This window comes from Taeniopygia guttata, chromosome 1 (genome assembly GCF_048771995.1).
Source record: "Taeniopygia guttata chromosome 1, bTaeGut7.mat, whole genome shotgun sequence".
Classification (NCBI taxonomy): Eukaryota; Metazoa; Chordata; class Aves; order Passeriformes; family Estrildidae; genus Taeniopygia; species Taeniopygia guttata.
The window spans coordinates 91,149,739-91,176,451 of NC_133024.1; the positions used below are offsets into that span (position 1 = coordinate 91,149,739).

General features: G+C 37.5%; 1 protein-coding gene across 13 annotated transcripts in view; it reads right to left on the reverse strand.

Moving 5' to 3' along the window:
- ARHGEF7 (Rho guanine nucleotide exchange factor 7) overlaps window positions 1-26,713 on the reverse strand; it is a 116,078-nt gene that overhangs the window by 35,477 nt on the left and 53,888 nt on the right. For 11 of the 13 annotated variants that reach the window (XR_005981286.2, XR_012057449.1, XR_012057458.1 and 8 more), the window contains 4 exons: window positions 20,238-20,326; window positions 14,108-14,202; window positions 13,749-13,844; window positions 7,633-7,755 (listed from right to left, as the gene is read on the reverse strand). Coding sequence is in view for 9 of the 13 variants with exons in the window: in XM_030280091.4 (XP_030135951.1) it covers window positions 7,633-7,755; window positions 13,749-13,844; window positions 14,108-14,202; window positions 20,238-20,326 (403 nt within the window). In the remaining 4 variants the exon portion in view is untranslated. The other 2 variants (XR_012057459.1, XM_030280146.3) reach the window with 2 other exon arrangements.

Here is a 26,713-nt window from a genome sequence, read left to right on the forward strand (position 1 = left end):
ATAATGCAACACAGATGAACCAGAGTACTTTTTGATCTTAAATTTAAGTAAAGCTGGCCAGCTCTCAATACCTAGAAGCTAAGACGTACTTTGCTTAATGCCTTAATCACAGCCCTTGCTTAGCATAAAATCACACCACTTCAGAACTTGACAGCTGACTGCAGTGGCACCCTGAAAAAAACTACAGATTTTGTCTTGTAACTGTGTCTTGGGTTTACCACATTACCAGTTACTTCCTGGTCAAGTATTCAGGGTAATTCCCTGAAACATCAGGCTGCATGGCTATAGTGTGGTGTCATCTCCTCCACACTCCTGACTCAGTTAAAGGAAAAAAGTGTTTCCAGTAAGTAATAAAGGTATGACACCAATTTACACAGAAGCTTTACCAAAGTTCACCTGGAAAAGCCCTTCTGCCAGACAGAACTCAATGGTTTTAAATTTCACTTCCCTATGTGTATGACACTGATCATGTGCAAGTCATTGCTTTTCTGTTTTAACCATTTATTGCACCTGTATTCACCCCCACCCATTTCAGCATCATAAAGTCAGATTACACACAGTACTTGATACTTCATCTTCTTTATGTTAAAGACATTTCCTACAAGAACCAAGAGAAGTAGCTGTTTAAACTCATTCTTTGCATTTTGTTTGCTTCAGTCAGACACAGCCCCTGCTGCCTCATTCTACCAACTCTGCCCTTTTACACCATCTACTACTTTTCCCCATTTCAGGCAGCAGAATCCACAAGTGTATTACAGACTGTCTCACCCCTAACAAAGCTGCATATTCCACAGGACGTGCCACTCTCAAATGCCACAGGCTACTCATTTTAACACTGTTCTGATCAGTCCTCATTTTTGCCCTTAGACTGCTAAGGGACAAAACCCCCTATTCCTAATTACTTCAGCCATTTCCAAACTGTTGAGTGCATACAAATGCATTATACAAATAGTATTTGCTGAGCTATCCACTCAGACATTGTCTGCATTCCCCCTGCCTTTTTTTTAATGCTTTTACTGTAGGAGAAACTTTGGTTACTGTTTTACCTACATTCACATTTCTTATTTTCATTATCATTGTTCCATTTCTTCAACTTCAGCATCATGAAAGAGATGTGTGAAAAAACAGGGGAAAATTCACTATAGCTTGAATTAAAATTCACTTCTTGGAAACCTGAAATACAAAGCTGGTATTACCTTGTTTTCACTGTCTACTCTGCAATCCCTTTAACTAAACACATTCAGTGATTATGCCACTCTCTGCTCAAGTGAAACCTGGTGTTGATTATCACCTTTTTTACTTAATCACAATATAGGACTCTATGGAGCAAGTTTAAACCTCAGCTCACTTGAAACATATACAAAGTCCTGAAAAACAGGCTTAGCAATGGCATCATCATGAAGCCTTTAACAGGGAGCAGTGTTAATAGGTATAATTAAAACTGAATGACGTAGTTTTCCTCCCAACATTCCCAAGAGGACAATGTTTTCTTTCACACACTTCTGCGCTTCCCAGTGACAAGTTTTGACATGCCTGCTTATTCAAGCTCTAGTCTGAATACAGGCACACACTCCTTTAATACAATAGTACCCAAAATTTTGTCTGAGCAGTTCCATCATGCAGACTTCTGTACCATTCCACTCATGCTGTACTAACCTGGCATCTCTGCAGCTTTGTGGACATAAAATATGCATCAAAATTTGGATGTTACTATAGCTCAAAGCTTAAAGCAAGTGACTTTCATTTAGTCACAAAAGACAAATATCATACAGGACATAATGGCAGGGGTTTACTTTTACTTTCAAAAACATATGAGTGGGTTAAAATACTGTTCAAACATGACAACAGCTCACAACCATTTTTTTAATTGCAACATTAAAAAAGTCCATGTCAGCTGCTTTGCCAAAGACGTTTTTTCATGTCACAATTTCAATTGATGCCTACAAGTACCACAGTCTCCTAGGCATTATATGCTAAATTAAACCCCAGCCCACAGCTAAGAGTATGTTTTAATAAAAAGCTATCATTTAGCTGAACAGGAAAATCTTTTGAACAGTGAAATCATCAACTCAGTCACAACTGCCTAAGGAAGTAGCTTTTTAGAAAGAGGCAGATGAGATTTTAATTCACTACTTGCATCACTTTACACAATAAAATGCAGAGAAGTATACAAAAGTGCTGTGCTTCATTTATTCTGAAATCTCAAGCTGAAGAGTTCTCCCCACTCCAGACTAAAGTTGGTTCACAGCTTGAGATATTTTAAAGGTCACCATGAAAAGTGTCTTTAAGTCCTACTAATATATTCAAATCCTCCTCAGAAGAGCTGCCTCAAAAGCTGCAAATCACACTGGAGGAGGGACGAAAACAAAGTTCAGATGTGCCTACAAGTAACAGAAGAATAAAAAGAAAAGGCCATTGAAACTTGAGGAAAGATCCAGGAACTAAAAATGTAAATATTTAAAATCACAACTTACTCTTCTGAAGGAGGTGTCTGTTTGTAATAGATGGAGCATGAGCTATCACTGCTGAGGGGTCTGAGGACTGCACACAGGCACCGCATTTTGAGAGCGTTGTGACACAGCTTAGCTCAGCAACCCCTCTGCTGCAGCTTTTAATTTCCTAGGGCTAAACTTCCCAGTCAAGCTCCTCTCCCGGGGACTGCTGCTCAGCGTATGACATCAGCCTGCACACTTGCAGGCTCAGGGATCCACCAAAGTGGGGGAAGCACAAAGAGTTTTCTGACTCAAGCTGATCTGTATTCCATGCTTTAGTTACTCAGAGTAATTGTCCTGTTCCAGCTCCACAAATTTTATCCTGACTGCTATGTCTGTGATGCAAGTGTAGAATATGTTTGGGACATGTTATCTCAGAGAACAGAAGAATCTAGCAAAATTAATGTTTCAACAAGGAAAGATTTGTGAATAGCTTTCTTGCTGCTGAGAACTGGCTTAATATTTGCCAATTTGCAAAATAAAAAAAAGTGTGTGTTAGCAATTTTCATCTGCCTTTTCATCAAATTAAATTTTCTTCTGGAAAGATTTTTCTACTGTTTGTTTTAAAATAAATATACTGCTGTATAAACAAAGGAAAAAAGTTTAATATCCCATTCTACCCCTCCAAAATTACATACCTGATGCTGGTTAAATTGGTCTGTACTGTCCATATATCCTCAAAAGAATTTTGTGTCACTGATCAGTGGGGCCTGTTACACTTGTTTTTTTAAATTATGTTATCCAACCTTCAGTAAATCCTCTGCTTAAATATCTTTCCTCTTGTCATTTTTGGATATAGTCCATAGGAAGTCCCAGTCCTAGCTTCTGCCTCTTTTTCTTTTTTTTTTTCTTTCTTTTTTTTTTTTTTTTTTTTGCTAGACTTACTTATTGCACTGAACTTTGTTGCTTGTGATCTTTTCCAGCTAGGTAGCATTTCATGTTCCTGGCACTCCTTATCCTGCTCCAATTACCCATTTCTGTACTTTGTGTCCAGCTGGGTATTTTAATCTGCAGGACATTCACTGTTTCACACCTCTGATTACTCATTCTGTTACTTCTCTTACTGGAAGGCAAGCATATGTTTATGATCAGAAGCACACACAGGAACAGTGCTAGTTTGACTAAACTCTACACTCTCAAGGCAGTACTGGTCTCACCAGCAAGAAAAATTATCTCCTGAAATAATACCATATATTGGAATACCTACCCTTAGACATGAACTGGGATCTTCAAGCAAAACTAAACCTGATAGAATGGAGCCAAAAAGCTGGGACTGTTGTGGAATAAAGTAAATACAATAGGGGTGGCGTACACTTGCACTACAGCCACTATGAGAAGGGAACATGGAAAACTCAGAGCTCTGCCAGAGCACCACCCAACCGTACCTGGCAAACTCCACCTCTTCTGCTTTAGCCGGTGACTTGAGACTCAATTACAAGATACAATGACAGATCTGAGGAAAAATTGCTTAATCATTCAAAAACCTTGATTCATTAAGCAGAAGGAATTTAAACTACAGAAAAGAAGTATGTAATAGTTCCAAAACAACTCCTGAGACAAAAAAGTATCTACCAAATTTGACGACAGTATAAAATAGGAGAAATTATTTTGTACACAAACTTTAACACCTGGATAAAACTTCTTAAACCACAACTGGAACCAAGAAAATAATCTGTTCCCAAACTTAATAGAAAGATTTTGTTGTTGCTGTGATTATCAGAGGCAAATACATCTTCAGAAACCCATAGCTCTGGAACCTGAACTCATGTATGGGCTACATTAGGCTTTATTCCTATTTCTTCATGTTCACATACACTCAGATCTCCAATGACACTAATAGTCTTTTAATAGTTTGATTATTAATAATTTAACTTAATAAAATTAAAGATGCTTGTGGCTTTGAAGATTTGAACATGATAGTGTCTTATTCTTTAAATAACATAACTGACACCCTTCAGCACAGACTCTGTATTTACATAAACATGCACATACATGAACTTATATGCACACACAAGCCATTATTCTGCATTAACTGAATTAAAGCTCTCATGTTGCTGCTGCATATGATCAAGAAGTAAATGACAAAAGATAAAGTGGAGACAGATTTGCATTCATGCTGGATGGAATTTAAAAGAAAGGAAAATAAAGACAGCCACATTCCAATTGAATGCCCCTTTTACATCTCCAACCCCATCCCTATTTAGAACCTACTTCACAAGACTGCTATTCAAAGAAAGTTTTTCTCTGGAAGTGCACAGTAATTCTGAGCACATTAATATCATGTTTTACTTATACATATACACAGAATTTACAAGGTGTCAACAATATTTTAACAGGTCTTACAACACTGCTTGAAGACCACCATTGATAGCTCAAAAAATGAGATGAAAAAATGACATGAAAAACCCCCACTACCAAACCAGACAATTTCTTACAATTTTAAATTATTTAAAATTATTTAAATTAATTATAATTTTAAAGTGATACAATCACTCTGAAGAAAGAATACAGTTAATGCTTTAGCCAACTTCCTTAATGCTTTTTTTAGCCAGTGACAGTAAAAAAACCCAATAATAAAAGTAGTATATTTTATAAAATTTTAAATCTTAATCTAGAGTAACTATCAGGAGATTTTTTTTTATGTTGGTATGGGTTCCCAGAAAAAAGAGCACCCTAATAAACTAAGAAAATACTAATTTTGTGATACAAGAATTTGACATTTGCTAGGGTATTTTCATAAAAAGGCTTTCAGAGGTACAGTAATTGCATATGTGTTCAGTTTGTGAATTGCACAGAGCTCATGGCAAGAAATAACCTTCTGTAGACAGTAAGAACTTATGTTCCAAATCAAACTGTTCCAGACAGTTCCCTCTTCTTTTCTGAAATGCTACTGAATAGCACAGATGCTACAAACATGATACTAAACTCCAAGTATTCTGCGTACACTTATTTCTTTGTTAGTATTGAAACACATGGGTTTGGACCCTCTTGTAAAATTGTACTGACAAAACAGTCAACTAATGTTGCCTTTCTTAAAAACCTTAAACCTTGGTATTTTACCCAGTATAAACAGCAGTGTAGTTGTTTCACCATTGTTACAATCATGGCTGTCCTCAAACCTCAAGGCAATTTTTAAATTTAGGTTTATAGGGGATTTTTTGCACACTAAAATAATTTCACCTAAACAAAGAGACAGTTCTGAATATTTTACATTTCTTCATGCCTTCAACCAGTTTGCTATTTCTCTTTCCCTCTGCTTTGAAACAATGAAATTAAAAAGTTTTCCAGCATTCTGAGAGGAAGAGATTCAGAGCTGCTTAAAGCCACCTTCTGATTTTTCATGGCAGCTGTCTCAAGTAGAATATTTAGTAGATTATTTGCTACCTACAGCAATGATGACAACAAAAATTAAGGTAACAGAATATATGGGATTAATTACAAACAATAGGATGCAATTCTGTTGACTCATGACTAATAATACAATAGCATTAAACAGAAAACTGTATCTCAACTTCTCTTCCCTTGAGCTATCTAAATACAAACAAACTTCCACAACCCTACTGAACTTCTCTATCATACTTACATTGTGTCCAGCAGGATTTGATGTCAAGCTGAAAGACCTGAAGCTGAATTTTTCTTAGGACATCTTCCACAAAAAGAAATATGAAAGAAGAAATGTTTCTCTTCTCCATTTGCTGAAAAAAGAGCTTTCCTCCCTCCCATTTCTATCACCATTTCTCTGAGTTCTGAGATAATCCTTTACAGATATCCCTGAATCTAAAGAAATGTAGATGATCACTTCGCAGTCACATGTCATCTTCCATCTATAGGTTAAATCCCAGGTTAAATCCTCTGGGAAAGAGCATAAAGACTCAAACAAAAAAAAAAAAAAATCTAATCCCAAGAGTGTTAAAAACCATTTACAGAAAATGATACTAAGTGGTAATTTGAAAGTAAACACAGTGATTTCACCGGAGAAGGTTTAAAAATATTTTTGTTTTGCTGAATTTTAATGACAAAAACTTACCTTCTTTCTGCCTATACTGTAATGTGAATTTGCAGCTTGATTTTTCCAGCTGGGGTTGGAATATAGTTACATGTATTATTAACATATATGAAAGTTCAGAGGATTTGGTAACTAGAAGGTTTTTTGTCTTCATAACATTATGAGTAAAGCTCACAAACATACCACAACTGTTGCTGCTAAAACAAAAATTGAGTTCCTGCAAGAAACTAACACTATAGGAAAAAAATCTATCCTCTTGGTCTTCTAAGTGTTAAGAGCATTCAAAAGAACTTTACTTTAGTCCAACACAACAAGACAAAGAGAAGAGAGGTGTACGAAGCTAGAACAATATATCCCGTAAGAATTTGTCCTTCAAGAATAAGTCATGGTTCTGTCCTGCACCAGAAGCAAGCATAAACAGCCCCAAACAAACAGCTGCTTCAGCATGAGAGTCATCAGAATACAGGTATATAGCAAAAGCTTGTGAAAACTGACTATTTTAATCAAATTAAAAAATAGTACTTTTCCCTCAAGGTGATACAGGGCATTTTCTATACAAATTTCAGGTCTGCCCAAAAACTGAGCAACCCACATCATGTTAACTAAGCATCTTAATTCTTACAGAAAATAGTAATTTTGTAAACCTCACACTTCTCTCATACCACTCAAAAGTAAAGCTAAGGGTTTAATACACTTTGAACTTAAGTATATACAGGCATTTACAGGGCTAAGTTACAACGTACCCAACTGTCTAAGAAGCCTAAGTCATGTCAATTTTGCCATAATTTCACAAACTTGTTTTTATGTCAACATTTTTAAAACAAAATGACACTCAGTAAAAATTATTTTACTTATTCAGAGTCCAGCATGTGTTCTTTCAATGAAAAAATTCTCTCAAATAGTTGATAATACACTGCCAAAAGTGACAAGCTATCCTGATCACATGAAATAGCTTTGTTTTATGGGGCACTTAGTCTTTTTTTTAAAGTGTATTGTTTCTTCTCAAACAAGCTTTACCACAACAAACATCAAAAGAGACATCACAGCTTTACAGTTCAAGTGTATATTTGTAACTTCTCAGGTGTGTATTTTGCGTATTTGTATCAGACTCAGAAGACCACAAAGTTAACATACCTGTGTTCTGTGAGGACATTTACTGCTGATGGGTGGTTGGCACAGTATGTAAGGTATAAGCTTTTCATTTGTGGCATCAAATTTAGAAAACATCCTCCAACCCTCTGCTGAGCTTCAGGCAACCTAAAAACAGAGTAATAAAGATGAAAATACTGTACTACTAACAAGACAGAGAAATAAATTAAAGCCCAGAAAAGCAGTGTATATTGTGTGGTGGGTTTGGCTGGGGTAGAGTTAATTTTCTTCACAGTGGCTGGTAGGGGACCATGTTTTAGATTTGTGCAATAGCATAAGGGTGACAGAAGGGATGAAACTCTTCTTTCTACAGAGCAGCTCCCACTCAAAGGGCTAAGCCTCTTCAACAGAAGGCTGCATGGCCAATTGCATAACCTCCACTGAAGTTAACCAGAATATGGGTCACTAGCTTTCATCAGTCCTAGATTACAAACTTACTCCCGACACCTTGTCTAAACCACTGTACAACATGTGCAAGATGAAATGTTTCAATTTCCCCATGCACTTGCTTTCCTTCCATAAAGGCTGCATTGCCTAACACAAATATGCTGAATTTTTCCTTCTTTGCAACACATGATAGTGGATTTTATTATTGTTGTTAATCTTTTTAACTACTCTTAAAACCAGTACTTCACTCTTCACATCAACTATAAAGCTAAAGGAGCCCTCACTGAGTACTTGATGCACATACTGTTAACACAGAGCTTCATTCTAAGATTAGTTCCAACAATTCTTTCTGGAAGAATATTTTTTTTCCCCTGAAAAAGAAATTTTACAGAAGTCATATTTTCTGTAGTTGTCCCAGACATGTACATAAAGCTCCTAAACATTAATATTAAGTATTTCCCCTTTAGAAAAAAGTGAGAGATGTTCCAGTGAACTTCAGTAGGAAAGAAACCATTCAGCTTTCCAGGACAACCACTCCTGCAGACAGATGTTCCCATTCTGCTCAAACACAGTCATCTTGTCCCAGTCCTTAGGGTTGCTCATAGCAGCCAAAATTCAAAATTCCCAAGAAATTCTCCCCCAAATTCCAAAACAGCAAGTCTGTTTCCTATTAAGTTGTTCAGTCCCTCTGCACAGTATGGGAAGACTACCCAAAATGAAGCAAAAATTGACTGGTCAGAGGAAACATATTCCCTGATTTGAGAGCAACACTCGCTACAGATACCCAGAAAACAACGACTGAATTCCCAGCTAACACATCACACCAGACACACTCAAGTCACAATATCAACACTCCTTATATCAAAGGCTAGGGCTCGTATTTTAAGTCGAATCTTTTATTTTTAAGAAGTTTAAATTCCGAAGTCAATAGAGTGGCTGCTTTTGCAGGTGTTTAGGGGAAAATCAAGCATACTGAGGGAATGCTATTCTTACAGCCTTGCCAAGCAGCATTTCCTGACAAGCAGCTGGCCCCCTTTAATAAATCTAGCATGAGCTAATAATATATTCTTCAAGTAATAGATGCAGCCAAAGTCTCAAACTCTGAAGACATACTCAAGGCATATAGCTCAGCATTAAATAGCAAGAGGCTCCAATAAACAGTTGCTAAAAATTGTTAAATTCCTATTTCATCCTGTAGTGATGGGGGTGGAGGGTGAATTATGGCTGTTTGCACCAAGCAGACATCTGTGTCTTCTCAGTCTGCTGCTCTTTTAGCAGAAGCAAAGACTTACATTATTATCTTTCACATGTTGCACATGCACTGCCACTTTATACTGTACATTCTTTGTTGAATTAAGATAATTAATAGACTTTGTAAGGGGGTGGTAACTCATCTCCTTTGACTTTTCTAATCCATGCATTTTAGTTGCAAGTGCTCTACTATTTTCAGCAGATAAACTATCTATATCTCTTTTACCTGCTGAAAAAAATCAACAATTTAATGCCTACCACGACATCATAGAAACCTTTTAGTAATTAATGTGCTCCATAAAGACCATAGTTATTTTACAGTATACTCTGAAGTTAACATCCCAATATTATTATCATATTTAACACTTTAATTAAAAAGGAATCACATCTAAATATTTACACATATATTTAAGTTATACCAACTTCCATTGAAAGAAAGCCAGATACGTGTTTTAATTCTATTTGCAAATGTAAAGGAACCATAACAAAGCCTCTGCTGTTGTACACATGCTGTTGTCACATGTAATCCCCATGTGACTACATCTAAACTACATTGTCTGCTTGTTGGAGTTGCATCCAACAGCTGCTCTTTTGTATGTTCAGTTCTGCTTCTCCAAACTTACAACAGGCACCCAGTACATGGCAATTTGAAGAAAGAAGTAAGAAGTAAGTGTAATTGAACCCCAAAGGCTGCAGTTTGTGAAGAAACTAAACATTATCTCCTGAGACTTCATAGTTAACAAGGTCACTGAAATAAGGGGCCACTGCAACTTTCTGAGAGACTCCTTGCACAAATTAGGCACTACTCAACTTATTTACAATCCTTCAGTCTAATTGTCATGCTCTTCACTACCACACTTCTCACTAATTGTCTAATTGTCTTATGTCTCAGACATCAGTTACTATGCATGTTTGTCTCAAGCTATCTAAAGACACTGCATTCAAATTCCCTTAATATCGACAGACTTATTTCTGTTGATACTCATGATAACCAAAAGTAAAGGATGATACTGGGACTTAACAGACTTAATTTGTATCTCCACTCCAAAACCAAACCTGAAATACTAGTGAGTTTTGGCCTAGATTTAAATAGTCTAAACAGAGAGGGGGCTGTTTTTGTTGCTTGGGGGTCTTTTAAATTCCATTCCGCTTCAGGATCATCCCCAAACATGATGGATCTGCTTGCACTTAAACAGAGAACAAGACAACAGTTCCTGTGACTGCAAGAGCAGGGACATGAGGGAAGGACAGGACAAACCCCAGCTACGGCTGTTACAGGGCAAGGATGTAAACCTGTGATACTACATAAAAAACTACAAATTGCTACAGAGGAGATCATATCTAGCAGTCTATGTAGGCTGGTGTCACCAGCCAGCCTGTGTGTCATGTGTCCCCTCCTTACTGAGAAATACAGACATGGACTGACAGCTTCTACTTCCAGATGAATGGAAGATTGTGTTCTGGAGGAGGAGATCAAATCAAGTTCATTCTCCTGCTACAAAAATACCCATAGAGTAACACTTCCAGTAGAGATCATTCATATCAGGCCAGAGATCACCTGATGGACACTGACTTTGTTCACAGAGACTCTTCTGCTGTGTGAACTACTGCAGAACTGATCTTTGGCACAGGACCACAGCCCTGGAATGAGACCTAGAGCACTGGACCACTCTTCGTCTTCAAGAGACCAGAGCACACAGCACTCTTGCTACGTTTCACTGTCAGAAATCTATTCTTTCACAACTGAAAGCTCCAACAGCATCTCTCTGCCTTGTCTGTTACAGTTCTTTTCCATCCATGAACCAAGTGCATTGGAAGCTGATCAGCCAAAAAAGCACCTTTGAAGCCTATCAGCTAGAAGATTCACACTCAATGCTAGTTAAGATTTATTCCATGCACCACTATGTTTGGTAAATTAAGAAGAGAAGTTACAAAGGTGGAAATAACCCCAACCTGGACAAGTTCAAAGAGGACAAACCTTTTGCAATGAACCAGAAGATCTTCAAGGCTGTGGGCAGGGTGGGAGAGTGGCACAGAACTAAACCCAAACCGTATCTAAACTATTTCCCCCAAACACACAAAGAACCCACTATAGCATTACATGTTCTCAAAGAAACCCACAACCCAATGATTAACACCATGAGGATTAAACAAGCCGAAGTGGTGAAAGCCATAGTGGGAAAGCATAGGAAAGCATAGGAAAGTTTCTGCCACTGAAGTACGTGCCAGGATTTGTTTAAGAGAAAACTCAAATGACAAACTGTCTCAGGGTAGGTGTGGAATTCAAAAAACATTTAACTCTCATGCCCAAGGACAGGAATTTGCTAAGCAAGGTAGGCTGGCAGCATTACAATTGGAGGGATGACAGTATTTGGTCATTCTGACATGTCAAGTTAGAATAAAACACCACACCGGATGCTGCAATATGAAGAGCCTCAATGATGGAACTATAAGCTCTCTGCCAAAAATAAAATAAAATGATAAATCTATTTTCATCCTGGGAGCTAGTCTGAGTTTACAGAACAGGTTCACCAGCCAAAAAAAACATGGCAAAATGACAAGAAAAAAAAGAAGGCAGCAGAGCAAGCATTCTTCTACATAATGGGAATCACGATGGATTAGTGGATTAGATTCCAAACAGGAGGATGTTGTATGCTCAAGTTAATGTGTTATGATGAAAATTAAACTGAAAATACAACTCAGCATGATAAGCATATTTATGAAATGAAAATAAGACAAAATGTTTGCAATAACGTTTTGGTCACTCTAGGGCATCACTTTTTCTGCCCACCTACTAGTATCCAGCACATTCCTATAGTTTATTATACAGCAGCATTCCACTCAGCAGAAAGAAGAAATAAAGGACATTGTGAAAAGGTGCTTTAAAACAGTTTAAGCCAAGCAGAGTTATTAATGAAGCTTTCTGAGCTTGAAGCTCCATTATGATATCAAATTAACTTACATTGCAGGTCAAAATGAAGTTTACATTAATATTTGTTTAAAGGTATATATATAAAGGTATATACTCTTTTCCTCTCATTTTTAAGACCACCTTAAAAAAAAAAGTTTTAAAAGATGACAGTCTGTTCCACGCAAAGTATTTCATTTCCCTAACTTCTGATACAAAGAAGCAAAATCATGGTAACAAGCAAAGGAGACAAGAAACAAAAGGAAACATTTGAGCATGTTGACAAATGGACACTTTCAGAGATTTAGACATTTAACTGATCTAGTCAAACTTGCCAGAATGACAATCCTTCTTTCTCACAGCATGAAAGACAGACTATTCTAAGCGTACACACCATCCTCCCTTCCCCCCTCCCTGGTCTGAGTTACCTAGAGGCAGGAGAGAGGGACAGAAGGCAGGTGGTGGGAGGGTGTGGGATCTGAAGTCAGCAATAGTATCAGGCATATGTTACTGCCTAGAGCAGATGCAGCTGATCCTTTGTCATGACAAGGCTGCTTCTGCACACAGAGCCGCTCCGGGAGAGGGGGGAGAGGTCAAAACAAGACATACTGAGGTAATCCAAAGCTTACTGTTGCCAAAAGAGGTATTTTCTTCTCCATCCAAGACAATAATTTGTTCCCACAACAAACTGAAACTTGTTAAGCCCTCAGTAGCACTTGAAATTACTAACTTGGCAGAAACTAAGAAAATTTGTATTAGGAAGTCGTCTTAGCTCACCATGTGGTCAGACAAAACTAGAATACAGGCAAGGAAAATGACACAGCCGAGGTTAGGAACGTAAATTACACTTTCAGTGGAGTTACAGAAAATCCAAAGGCAATATGGTCGCCTTCTTTCTTACATACTCAAGTGCTGAGGTAACAAGCTGAAAAATTCCAAGTTACCACTTCAGCCTAAATTATGGAAGGAGGACTAGTGTCTTCATGCCCTCCTTTCTGTGCTCCATGCTTCCTATAGATTGAAGGACAAGCATTGAGGGGTTTTATTTAATTGTTCTTTCTGCCTATCCTGCAGACCTCTCCCAGGACACTTTAATGACCACTTTTGCTCAGGCCAAAAGAATGCCAAGTACAAGCATTCTCATACACTGTCCTTCATCCAAGTCACTTACCTCCTTCTCCATTGTTCCACCATCACATAAGGTTTCCTCCATTCTTTCTTTCTCTTACTTAGAAGAAAATATTTAAAATTCATGCCCCCAAAATCAAAACCACCACTTTCCTACTGGTATGCATTTGCATTACAAAAATCCAAAACTTCTTTTAAACTATATCAAAATTTCTATCTTTGCAACTGCATCCTATTGCAATTGCAACATGTATCTCTACAAACAATCAATGCATTTTCCAAACATCTATTACTGTGCTGCTCTGGCAACAGCTCTTGAAGTAAAATGGGAAAAAAAAATCTATGCTCAACAAAATATGCAACAAGTAAAGAAATAGAATATATTTGCATGTTATCATTTACTCTATCTAGTATGCATAATACTTACTTGGTGCATTCTTCTAAAGACTGTACAAGCATTTGCTGGAAAGAACTTATTTCTTCCAGGTTTCCCATTAAGTATGAAGTATTTGTCAAGGTTAACCTGAAGCCAAAGCAAATAAAACATGTTTACATTTGCAGCTATTGATTAACTGTGCATTAATACAAACTATTGCATTAAAAGAAAATGGTTCTTAAATCAAGGATCAGACTGTTTCGGTCAGCAAACTGAATAAAAGCAATCCCTGCCTCAAGAATCACAGAATTCACAGAGGCAAGTTCACACTGACATCAACATTTTGACCATGTTAACCCTCCCCAGTACTTGAGAGATCTCAGTTTAAAACACAGGACAAACTCACATACTTTTCACTGGCTTGTAATGGTCGCAGGTAGTTTGAAAGCATTGTTTGTAGCTCCTTAGCATATTCATTTTCTGTTTCTAATATATTTTGTAGCACCTACAATAAATGACAATTGCTAATTGGTACTTTTTAAGATATATCAATACCAGTTTTAAAGCATCCTAAAATTTATCATGAGAAAAACTAAAATGAGAGCTCCTACTTTAAAAATGCAAATATCTGCAACTATTGAATACTATACATCTATGAAAGTCACAGGGAAGAACACCAGATGAGCCATCCTTTAGCTACATAATAAACAGCAAGTTTACAGGATTATCACTACATTTTACTGCGAAACTTCAGCTACACAGAGCTTTCTTCCAAAGCCAGGAATAATTATTCCCCCTATGTACTTCAGAACAGTCATAGATCATCAGAGGATGGTAAAGCACAATAGAAGTTGCAAGAGAAATGAACAGGGTCAGTTTCTCAGTCTCAATTACAACACATTGCAACTAAGGTTGCTAATGGAGTGTTCAGATGCATTAAATAACCTGATGGAACAGAACACCTGAATATTAACAGATTTACAAACATCAAGTAATTTCCAACTTCACTTACCAATACAATTAGCACTATTACATAGTGTTTAAATAGTGCTGCCCAACCTTACACCAGGAGTACATTACCATAAGAAAATTACAACAGACTGATGCAAAGCCAGGTATTTATAAAATACAGTACACACTTGGGTTTTGGCTGAATATAAATCAAACAAGTAGAATAACCCCAAATATGTACAGGAAAACATTTTACTGGGCCATTTCTTGGAAGCTTGCTTTAGGATATCCTCCAATATAACAATACCAGGTTCTACTGTGCTTTTAGAAGGCAATTTATTTTTTTGCCTCCAAAAGTTATTCAGCAAGGGAATCACCAGAATTAAATGGAGTTTAGTGAACAGAGCTGAACTTCAAAAACTGACTGCCAGTCAGTGGTCATAAGCCACAGCACAAACCTCATTTTGTTACATGCCATATTTGTCAAGCCTACAGTAATATCTCATTTCAGCATTTATAGGAACGACTGTAATTGAGTGCATTATTCACTGTTGTAGTCAATACTCTGTCTTAGGAAATAAAAAAAGCCATTCATTCCTAAATGCAAACCTGATGAAATAACTTTAAATAGTTCAGTATGTCAATGAAGAATCCACTGTTCCTTTCATTGGTGCCACTGATTCTGCTTATTCCTTGAATGCTTCTATTCATTTGGGGAGAGAGAGAAACCATTTTTGAGTCCATTCTTTTGTTCCAAGTCTGAATCTTGAACTGAAGATTAAAATGTCTCCATTCTCTGCTAAACACTGTGACAGAAGAATGTCACAGGGAAAGTTATGGCTACTAACTGGGAAATTACAGCATAAAGTACAATATGGGCACACAAATTTTAAAAAAGTTAAGGGGTTTTTTGACCACTTACACCAGGGAAATAAAATATCTCTGTGAATCATAGCACCAACTCCATATTCTCTTTTACATATATAAAACAAAGAAAGCAAATTGTTCAAATGCAAATATAAAAGTACGTGGCATCCATAAGATTCAAAACTAAGTGCAAAACCAATATGGTTTTTACCACAAAAATCTCCCAGCCCAAAGTCATTACACTGGCAGGAAAAATCAGTAGGGAAAAGGAGACTGAAAGTCAGGGACAAATCCACAGTGTCCTGATGAAGACCCAAACAGTATTAAAAGACACTGAAAGATAAAAATCAACAAATTTGCTAAAGATCTTGAAAGACTGAACCACTATCCTATTTTCTCAAAGACTACTTGCATTCTGTGTGATAAACAGCTGTCTGAAAAGCTTGAAATAAAACTAGTTTCATGTTGTACACACGTCATTATTTTCCTTTTGCTGGTTTGGATTTTTCTTTGAGGATTTTCTTTTCCATATGGAGAACATGGGATTAGAGGGCAGAGGGAGGTAATAACAAGAAAGCTTAAAAACTAGAATTAGTAACCTGACAATTAGTGGAAAAAGGAAAACCAATGCCACTAAATAAAACTATGCTACAAAACCTGTGCAGAGTACCAGACGCACTTACACATCTTTTTATTCTAGTAATTCACAATGTTACACAATACTTGAGATATACACAGTTTTAACAGTGCCCAGAACATATTAAATCTATTACCCTTCCTTTTTAACAAGTACAGTTTTCACTGTATACAACTTTTTTTTTTTACTTTCACTATATTTTTTAAATAAGCTTGCTTACATAGCTCTAAAACATGATTTCTGTGATATCTTGCATTCTTCCAGCTTGACTTACCTACCTCACAGTGAAGCTATGAGGATTATTAGACTGTGCTTTGAAGCGACAAGCAGTCATCACTGCAACTCCATATTTAGAAACCAGAAATCCCTTACATTCCTCACATCCACATCTCGTCCGCATGATCTAATAATCACCTTTCTTCCCTTTCCTGCTTTCTGCGCATTCTGGCTGCTGCAAGACCCCATGAGACCTCCAAGACCTTGTTTCCACAACTGCACCACAACATTTGCACAGATCCACCCGAACACCGAAAGAGCAGCATCGAGGCGGCAGCCTGTGCAGCCCGTAACACTGATGAATGGCAGGCACAGACAACTGAGCTCACACAGCACCAGCTCTCTCAATCACATGGCATACAGAATTCAAGTGTGGTTAACAATTCTGTCACACAAAACCTCAGCCTTCTCCCTGCCACCCAAAAACTGATTTAAAATTGCCTACACGAAGATGACTGCCTTCCAAATCGGTGGGAGAAAAGGCAGACTTCAGAGATACGCTTGGGCATGATCCTGTAGCACACTGACATTTTATCACAGTAGTATGGCACTTAACCAAAATATCACATAGTTGAGCAAAATTGTGATCAGTATGCAATTTTCCTAGATCACGAGAATTTGCTGAACTCCTTAAAACAGGCTCTTGAGAGGGGCACTGCACAAGTATCTTGAGGGGCCTCAATAACTTGTATGAACTTCAGTAGACACCTTGATCCAACTTTAAAAGTGTGATCTCAAGAAGGAGTGTTTATTTTCTACTACTTCTCAAACACTTAAAAGAAAACAAGGTCATCCAAATACTCATAACTGTGGAGAGATCTGCCCATTTCTTCACCTGCTTTTAGAACAGCTACCTAATCTTGAAGCAACTGTAAATGGAGAGAACCTGATTTTATTCTGGATACAAAGTTATAACCTCTCAAGGGATCTGAAGCAAAAATAAAACTCAGTATCGCCTGCTCTGTCTTCAGGGAATAACATGCAACAATACATCTATTTCTTCAGTAAGGCTACTAAATTATTTCTATATGAAAAATGCTTCATCACAAGTCTGGTTCATATTACATACTACTATAGACTTGTACCATTTTCTGGAGGAGAAAACCTCAGCATTCTCTACTAATCTGAATTTCTGAGCCAGGCCAATGTACATACATAACCAGTATCTGTCTTCTCAGCAACATGTAGTGCAAGGAGCAGTAATTAGGCACACTGAGACTAGAAGGCATGTGATTTGTTTCACAAACTCCAGACAGAGCTGTGAATCCACAGAAATAAGGAACATGTTTACAAGGGGTCGAAGAGCAGAGGAAAGTGGTGAAAGCAGTCTCCTCTTTACATTAGGTATTTTCCCTTAGCCTATCCCAGTCCTCCTCCCAGAAAGGGAGCCTCTCCTATCACTTTCTGAACAGCCCTTTGATTTTGTCCTCAGTCCAACAAATGTATCCTCAGGTGCTGCCTGCACAAAACCCTCCCTAGGGTAAACAGCAATAAATAACTGTGAGGACTACAGAGTCTCAGCACACCCACATGTGGGGACAGCCACAACCCAAAAATAGTACATAGTCCCAGAGGAGCAATCTCAACTCAAGCTTAGTGGCCAAGAGAGCCTTAAACACAGATTTCAAAACTTGAGTAAATGTAGCTTCACTCGAGCTACATCCTTTCAGCTACCAGTTGCCAAAAGTTTTTTTAGAGATCTTCTGCTTTTTCCTTGACTTTATTATCAGTACAGATGGATGACACATAGCACGGGGAAGTCCCATGTCTGCAGCTTAGGCATTAAGACAGAACAAAAACTCAACTCAGAAGTTCACTTCAGTGAATGGATTTGCTGTTTGTCTTTATCTACATGCAAAACATGTAAAAATCATACATATTTAATAACAACTGAAAATATTCTATAAATATTTTGCCATCTGAAGCACAAAAGGTATTTCAACAAAATCTAAACACATCAACATGTCTAATTTAGGTTTCAGACACAGCAGTAGAGTCTTACTTCTCTGAAACAATGGGCAAGGTACAGCACAGTCTCTTATTTTCTAAACCAGAAGAATAAAATGGTGACTTAAAAAAATAAGCAGGGGTATTTGCCACACTGTAGAAAAATGTGAAAATGACAATTACTCAATTAATTGCAGACAGACTTAAGACCAGCACCCTAGGGTCAGTGCTGTAATTTACAACATAATTGTATATTATTATGGACTGGTCATTTTCACCTCCTGTGATGTCATCGACAGTTATTAAGTGACTGGCAGTCAAAACAGTTGGCATCTCATTACATCACTTTAATTGTACCAAGAAAGTTGCACCTGAGCAAGATACAAAATAAACTAATCTTAAGAGTAGGTATATCATGGTTACTAGGCTTTGGGGTTTTTTTGTTTTTTTGTTTGTTTTTTAATTAAATTACTTTAAAAGCCAGCCACAGATGTACTTACACAGGTATAGTAGCTTGAGCATCCACAATTAGAAAAGGCTATCCAGGGAACAATTATAAAAAACACACAAACCAAAGGTGATATTTCAAAATTGTATGGTATAACTTAGCTGCCTGAACAAATTCAACATTTGCTTTCTCTTATTTTCACTTAAGTACACTTTCATCTCTCAAATTTGCATCCACACACTACAATAGCTTAAAAAGAAAAAAACACTCTAAAGGCATACAGTGAAAACAAAAATGAATGCAATCAAGCCACTATTTTGTCACTGGATACACCACAGCAAGATCTTTACTTCCTGCAGTTTGAGGGAAGGGTGTGCCTGCACGAATACTTTCCATTGTGACCAGCAGTTGTGGGATGCAGTAGCCAAAGACCTGCAGCCCTCCCTCCACCACAGAATTGCAGCTACTGACAGAGGCAGGAACAGAACCAGATGGAGGAGCAGGAGGTTGCTTCACAGCTTTCAATTAGGGAATACAGACAAAACACCTCTGTTCTTCCAGGTGCTATTTATGACACAACCACACAAGACAAAACAGAAAATGATGCTTTATGATCCTTCTTAAAAACTGTCATATAAAATGAAAACCCATGACAGCTGCTTGGAAGAAGAGGGATAGAAAGGTTGTGGTTTGGTTTTACACCAGCAGGGAGCAGTGCTTAACAAAAACAGTAAGATGCTTTTTTGCTTGCCAACGTATCTACTCAATAAATAAATTATTCTCAACAGGGTTACAACATGCTTAAAGATGGAGTTGGGCATGTTGCTTACATGCATCTACTAAAGAGAGGTCTGAGTACTACATTAAGAATTCCTGAGGGTGTACTAAAAGCTCACTCTGCCTGTACTGCCTTACTGTGAAATCTATCCACCAGTATAAGGGAGAGGTTCCTTAAGTTAACAACAGAGTTGATTTACAAGCATCAATACAAAGGAAGCAAATTGAACATTTTGAAACAGTCTCTTATTGAACAAAAAGGACAAAAGTATACTTAATTAGTTTAACACAGAAGAATTTCAGTAATTCATGGAGCTTGGGGAATATTAATGTCACATGCAGGGGATGGGAGAAAAAAGGGAAATTAACAACTAGCAAAACACCAGCATAATATTACATAAATGCCAATCATTCACTTACATTAGACTGTAATTTTTGTACAATGTTTAAGAATCCACATATGTGATATTTTATTAAACGAATAATGATCTTGTTTATACGAGAATCAACCAATACCTCTATCTAATTTTGGTACTTCCTGCAAGACTGTGGGGGTTTTTTTGCAGATAAGAGCATTTAGTTAAATGACATTCTACCGTACATAACAGCTCACATGGAAAAAAAAATGATCACTCACCACATTGTAATAACTTTTGTTAATTGCAGATGTATCAAAGCCTTTAGGTGGACTCTTCAATGTACCTGATTTGGGGGAGACTGGTTTTTCTGAAATAAAAGATATTTTAGGGTCAATGGGGTGCAATTTCACAGCTCAAGGCTAGAGGTCAAACAAAGTGCTTTAAAATATTTATCAGGATACAGTGATAATGGTGCTTCACTGAGAAACATACATAATTGTACTTGAAATTACTGGTAAATAATCAGTATGTTCAAAATGAATGAACAGCCTCATTGAAAGCAAGCAGAAAAACTGCCATTCTTTTTCCTGGAACCAGAAAGTCAGTTAATAAAATTTGCATTTCCAAATTTATTTTTTAAAAACAAGATGTCATAGACTGCAATAAAAAAAAAAAAAAAAAAAAAAAAAAAACAAGAAAAAAAATCAGTAAGAGGCATTTCTAAACCATATATTCACTTTCAAACAAAAGTAGTATTAAGATTCAATATTGATTTAATGAACTCTGTGAAAGCAAGTGACCAATCAAAAGCTGAACACTCAGTCTCAAAATATAGATTCAAAACACTATACTAGTGAAGTGACTTACCTTACACCCAGAAAATCATCTTTCAAAACAAATTATCTTTTGCTATTAATGAAGTATAGAATAAAAATGCTTATGCACTTGAGAACAGGGTTCTTCATAAAAACAAATCCTTCCTATAACCCATAGGGAATCTATCCCTCAGTAATGCATGCTGTTCTCAGAAGGGCAACATTAATCTGCAAGATCAAAACAACAGTCCTGAGAGTTACCCAAGTGCTGGCCCAGAACATAGAGGCAGAGAAAATACACTCCTAAAGCCCTCCCTCCCACCACTACACTTCTCTGAGTCAATTACAGAGGAGCAAACATGAGGTGAGAGAAAATAAAAAGCAACATGCTGCAGAAACAGCAAGTAAGATTTACAGCATCTCTTTTTGATCTCTCACACTTGACTGTGCACTCAGCCAACTGAGAATGCTTGTGAGACTGTTTATCACATTTCGGTGCTTTGGTTTGTCTATTTCTGTATGTTTTTTAAATAATCAGGCTTCTCTAATATGCAAATGTCAAATAAGCATTTGAGTAATTTATATCCAAGCTATAAAACAGCAAATTGTCAACTGAACGGCCCCAAACAAAACCACAGAAGCATGAACAAAACGTACCTACTGAAGGCTCTGCTTTTATTTTAAAAGCCAGCTCCTGTTTCAAACATAATTTAATAAAGATATATGAATAATTTAACTCTAGTTTACCAGATACCTGAGGCTAAGAATAAATTATGCAAGTCTCAAACACCTCTCCAGGAGAAGCCCAGTCAGCCAAGCTAAGGGGCAGCAGGGCTGACCAGGGAAGCACCATCATAAGCAGAACACTCCCTGAGGTACCAGCCTCTCCTGAGCAATTCAGGGCTTCTTCAGGCTCCCAGCTGCAGCCCATGGATGATGCCATCTCAAGCAAGCTGGCTCCAGCTGCAGATCACCCTTTCATCTCCAGTACCAGGACAGCCTGGCAGGCCAGAGGCTTTAGCTAACAGCCCATGAAGAGCAGCTCAGGCCCCATAAGCGCACAAATGCAAGTATCTTTAAGGGGATTTGCTCTGCATTGCAGTGGAACTTCCCTCAAAGAAGCTAATCTAAAAATAAAATATAGTCTTAAAACTGCCAAACATGAGCAAAGAAAAAAAATATTCTCCTTACCATGTTCAGAGATGACAGTAAGACCCTTCAGGTTAATATCCCCTGCCTACCCACCCCACGTCAGATCTAAGCTGACACACAGTACAAAAACTGTTAGACCCAGCAGTTATCCAGCTGGGAACACTGATGCTCTCAGCCACCAGCCCTGCAATACATATGTGCTCTGCTATACAGCCAAGTAATTCCAAATGACAGGACTCCTCCCACCCCCTTAGAACAAATCTGTAAACTCAAGCAGATTTGCCATGAAACACTCAGTGTGAAAAGACCTAAAATCACCTCATTTGTATGGCTACTCATTTCTATATTCATCTATAATGATTCTCTATATGGGACAATTAAAATTCTTTTCTTTGTACTGAATTATGAAAATTATGCCATTCCCACAAACTTGGTAATTTGCTTTCATTCTGTGTGGAAACTCTTGGACTTATCTACAATTTATAGTGACTTTCAGGTTCACTAAATACCTAAAGGTTTATTCATCATGTGCCAAAAAACATGAAAGGAGAAACCAGACTTATTTAAGGATAAAAGTAAATACTTGTCAGAATTTATCATAATACAGGTGTTTTGAAAGGAGGAACAAGAGTTATTTAAGGATAAAGGTAAATACTTGTCACTGGATTTATCATAATACAGATGGCTGACCATTGTTAAACTAGCCGATCATGGAATACTGATTTGTTATCTTTGTTATCTTAAAGGGTGCAAAAATACCTCTCTTCCCTTAAGCTGCTGAAGAAAGTGGTAGACTTTTTTGCTGAAACACATAGAGTCATTTATATTACCAGCTGTTCAGCTGATTCAGTTATCCATCAGAGACACTCACATGCCCAAATTCAGATTTAAAGACAGGACAGAAAAAAAAAAGAATTACACATTCATATAATTTTGCCTGAACAGTCATAATCAACATTTAGCTTTTAAAATGTAAAGGCCATTTCTATTGCAGAAACACAGAATCAGACACAGCAAATTAGTCCATCTGTCTATCATGTCTGGTATTCTGCCTCCAAGCAGTGCCTTGCTTCATGAGGAGGAATAAGAAACAGTCTTGTTGCAATTAACTTATTGCACAATGCATTACAGAGAAGAAAATCCTGATCTTGAACATAAGAAATAACCTTCTTTGTTTATGCTAAATTAAGTGTAATTTATTATCCTTGGTAATGTAACATTAGAGTATTTTGCAAACAGAGCACATGTCATTAAACATTTCAAGAAGGCACCACCCCTATTCAGCAACTACATCTTTATGAAGTCCACAGGGTTTTGAAACATCAGCAAAACCCTGGCACCTTGCCCATTCCACAGAGGCTCTATTTCTCAAAGCCCTGGAAGAGAGTGACCTGAGCCAGACACCAGGTTTTCCCACACAGAGGATTTTTGCATCTCCCTACTTTTCTCCAGCCACAATGTGCATCCCTTATATTAACAGTGAAAGCACAGTGAAAATGGCTCAGCATATGATCAAATCCAAAACTGGCAGGCATCTGCCCAAGTACAGGAAGAGATGGCATCCTGCTGGTGACTGAAACCAAGAGCTAAGTTCCCACTGTCCATCTCTCTTGCGATCAAAGCATCACATTCAACTGCCCTCAGCCACACTTGACAATGCATTGTCTAGTGATAAACCAGATGGACTTCACTGCACAGATCATCTTTGGGTGGAGAATGAGAGTAGAACAGGCTTTTTAGCATTACTTTTCCAGCAAATAATTATCCTCAGTGGAAGCAACTGCTTTTATAACCTTTCCCTAAGTGGTATAAGATGCCACAAACTCCCTAAAATGAAGTTATCTTATTCTTTACAAATGTCTATTTATTGGCTGTAAAAAGACAATTTACCCAATCCTTCCCAATACTTTGTTTCTTTCTATTTTAACTTACATACCTTCAAATTACCCAACATTGCCACATTCTCTTCTGTCATGTCTTCAGTTTATGCCATATTCATTTTCATGCAACACTCTGTGCTACTCCACAGAGTATTTACTCCCCTCAGAACATACTTTACTAAGGCACTTTGACCATACTGCCACAAGAACACACAGCTATTACTGTGCTGTGCTGCACAGTTTAGATAAAAAGATCCAATTTGGGTTATTTCATCCTGCACTAGGGGAGGAAAGATGTGTCAACAAGAACACCAAAAACTGTGTGGTCCCTATTAGCAAAGTGCTGCAAACAAGCTCCATCTTCCTAGACTAATCAGTCCAAGCCCGGCATCAGGAGGGTAGACCTAAACCCATTCCCAGTTCTCAAGAGGGCTCAGGCACTGCTGCAGTGCTCCACTCTGCAAAAGACACCACCAACACTTCTGCCCCAATAACATTCACTGGCCCCAACCTCTATTTTATTGATGCCTGTAGAGTTACACTTGACAAAAGGAAACAATATTCCTCTGAGTGTACACGGCTGGGGGGGGCGAAAAACTAACATTCTTCATGGGGTTTTAGTTATTTTTTTCTTTGCTTTTTTTTCCAAAGCCAAAAGTGTAACTTCTCCTTCCCTCACACACCACAGGATGGAAGCAGCTGACACTCTACTCCTCCACTATATTCTGACCTTTTCCCTACACTGATTTTGTTTTCAACATCCAACTAAAAGAAACATTATCACTAATTTGCACTGGGCCTGATACTAATAACTGTCAAGAAGGCACAACAGAAGCCTGGGCGGTAATGATACATTAATTTCTGCAAAGAATTAGAAGAAAGTTTGTGACATATCAAATGTAGTTTGCACAAAGCTGTATTCCCTTCTGTGTAATCTCATGCCATTTAAAGGGATTATGCTTGGATACAACTCAGTAATGGACCATGTGGGTTTTTTAAAATCTGATTAGCATCTGACAGTAGCTAAGCCAGTGCATCCCATTCTGGCTAACCACCCTTCTTTTTATTGCAAGAGAGCCCTCAAAACTAGGTCTCCAAATCTCTCCAAGTACCCTGTGAGACAGAAGCAGCACTGTAAGAGACAAGATTTCACCTACACCTTCACCTCTTCCTGTTCTATTTTATGTAAGCAAAAACAACCTCAATAAGGCCACACTGTCAAGTATCTTAACAAGTTTACACATACATTTTTACCCTCTGTCACATGTAATAGTAGAGCAGAATAAAACCAAAATCCTTTCATTTCAAAGTACTTCCTGACTAGGGATCAAAGAACATTTAAAAACATAAGATGTTAGAGGATTTGAAATTGGAAATGAAAACACAGGCACAGGGGGGAGGGAGAGAGAAATGGACCTTTGTTTTGAAGTTCACAGTGTAGGCATGTACCTGAATAGAAAACAGTACTTTTTTTTTTTTTTTTTTTACATATTTGATTATAACTATCACAACTTTAAACAAATCCTCTTTTTCCCCTTGGGTCAAGGAGGGGGGCAGAATAAATACACCCTCAAAACCAAAACAAATCCAGTCTTCCATCTCAACCAAATTTATTTTCCCCCAAAATGTCATTGTCCAGCCTAAGAAAATGAAATGCTGTGCCTTGCTCAACAATCTCAGTATGTGTCCTACAACCATTTGTAGCTCACCTCATTAGCATTGTGTGCCAACTCTAATCACTCAGGCACAGCTAAACAAACAAGTGTCAGCCACGGCACAACCACTGTGAGATACCTTATCATGTGATATTCTCTGCTGGTGTAATTTATGTAATGCAGCTTACTTGTCCTCTAAATAGTTGAAGAAATCAGTGTGAGTAAAGGCAGCTCCAGCGCCACACATCTCTTTCTTCCCTTCCTTGCATATATAACTTCAGAGCCACCATAAAAGCTAAGATTACATATCTACCATTTTTTTTACACTAGAGGATTTAAAATTAGAACAAAAATCCATTTATCCAAACATCTAATGCCCATGAAGTTTGTGAGAATTAAAACAAAAACACACATGCACAAATAACTTTACTCATTTCTTCTTCTACTCAATTTGCAGAGGTCAGGTCACAGCAGACTGAGGGGATTTAATTTAGTGAAAGCCAGGAGCTTATTTAGTCATGTCCTGGGAGCTCTCCATAGAATGCATCATCCTATACAGAATTTCTAAGTATTTACAGTATTTTCAGCTACATTTCAGAGAAAAAAGAAGTGTAGTGTCATACTGCCAATGCCAGACCATTTTACAGAGTTCATTGAAAACAAATGAGGTGTCCAGAATGAACATTTTTTTTCAGAGACACCTTAATCAAGAGCATATATTTCAACAATCCTATCTGGATCTTTTTTTAAAATCAATCTATTGTAACACATTTTGAATTTGAGCTAGCAAGGCTGCAAGTTCTCCTAACCACTTTTAAATTACCTAAGGGAAAAAAGAGCACTTCTATATTTCAACTTCATGATTAAGGCATAAAGGCACTTAAAATACTCCTGAATTAGGAAAATCCTGATGTAAGGTGTATATATAGTTACTAGGAAGTAAAGAAAAATGGACAGTGTAAGATTATCAGCTCAAGAAATGCCAACTCTCCTAATGAAGACAAACTTAAAAGAGTAGGGACACAGGAAGGCAACAGAAATTACATATGACCTAGATGAAGCTTCTCATGAACATCCACCTATTCAAACAACTTCAGAGCTTTGTATCAAACAGCATTACATCCTTGTTTCAACAAGGACAACAGAACAAAGAAAGTCCAGCAGCAGGACACAGTGACAATGCTTTTGGATACAGAAGGGAGGAGAATTCCAGAAAAACCCTCTCTGTAGGATCTTCAACAATATCCATAAA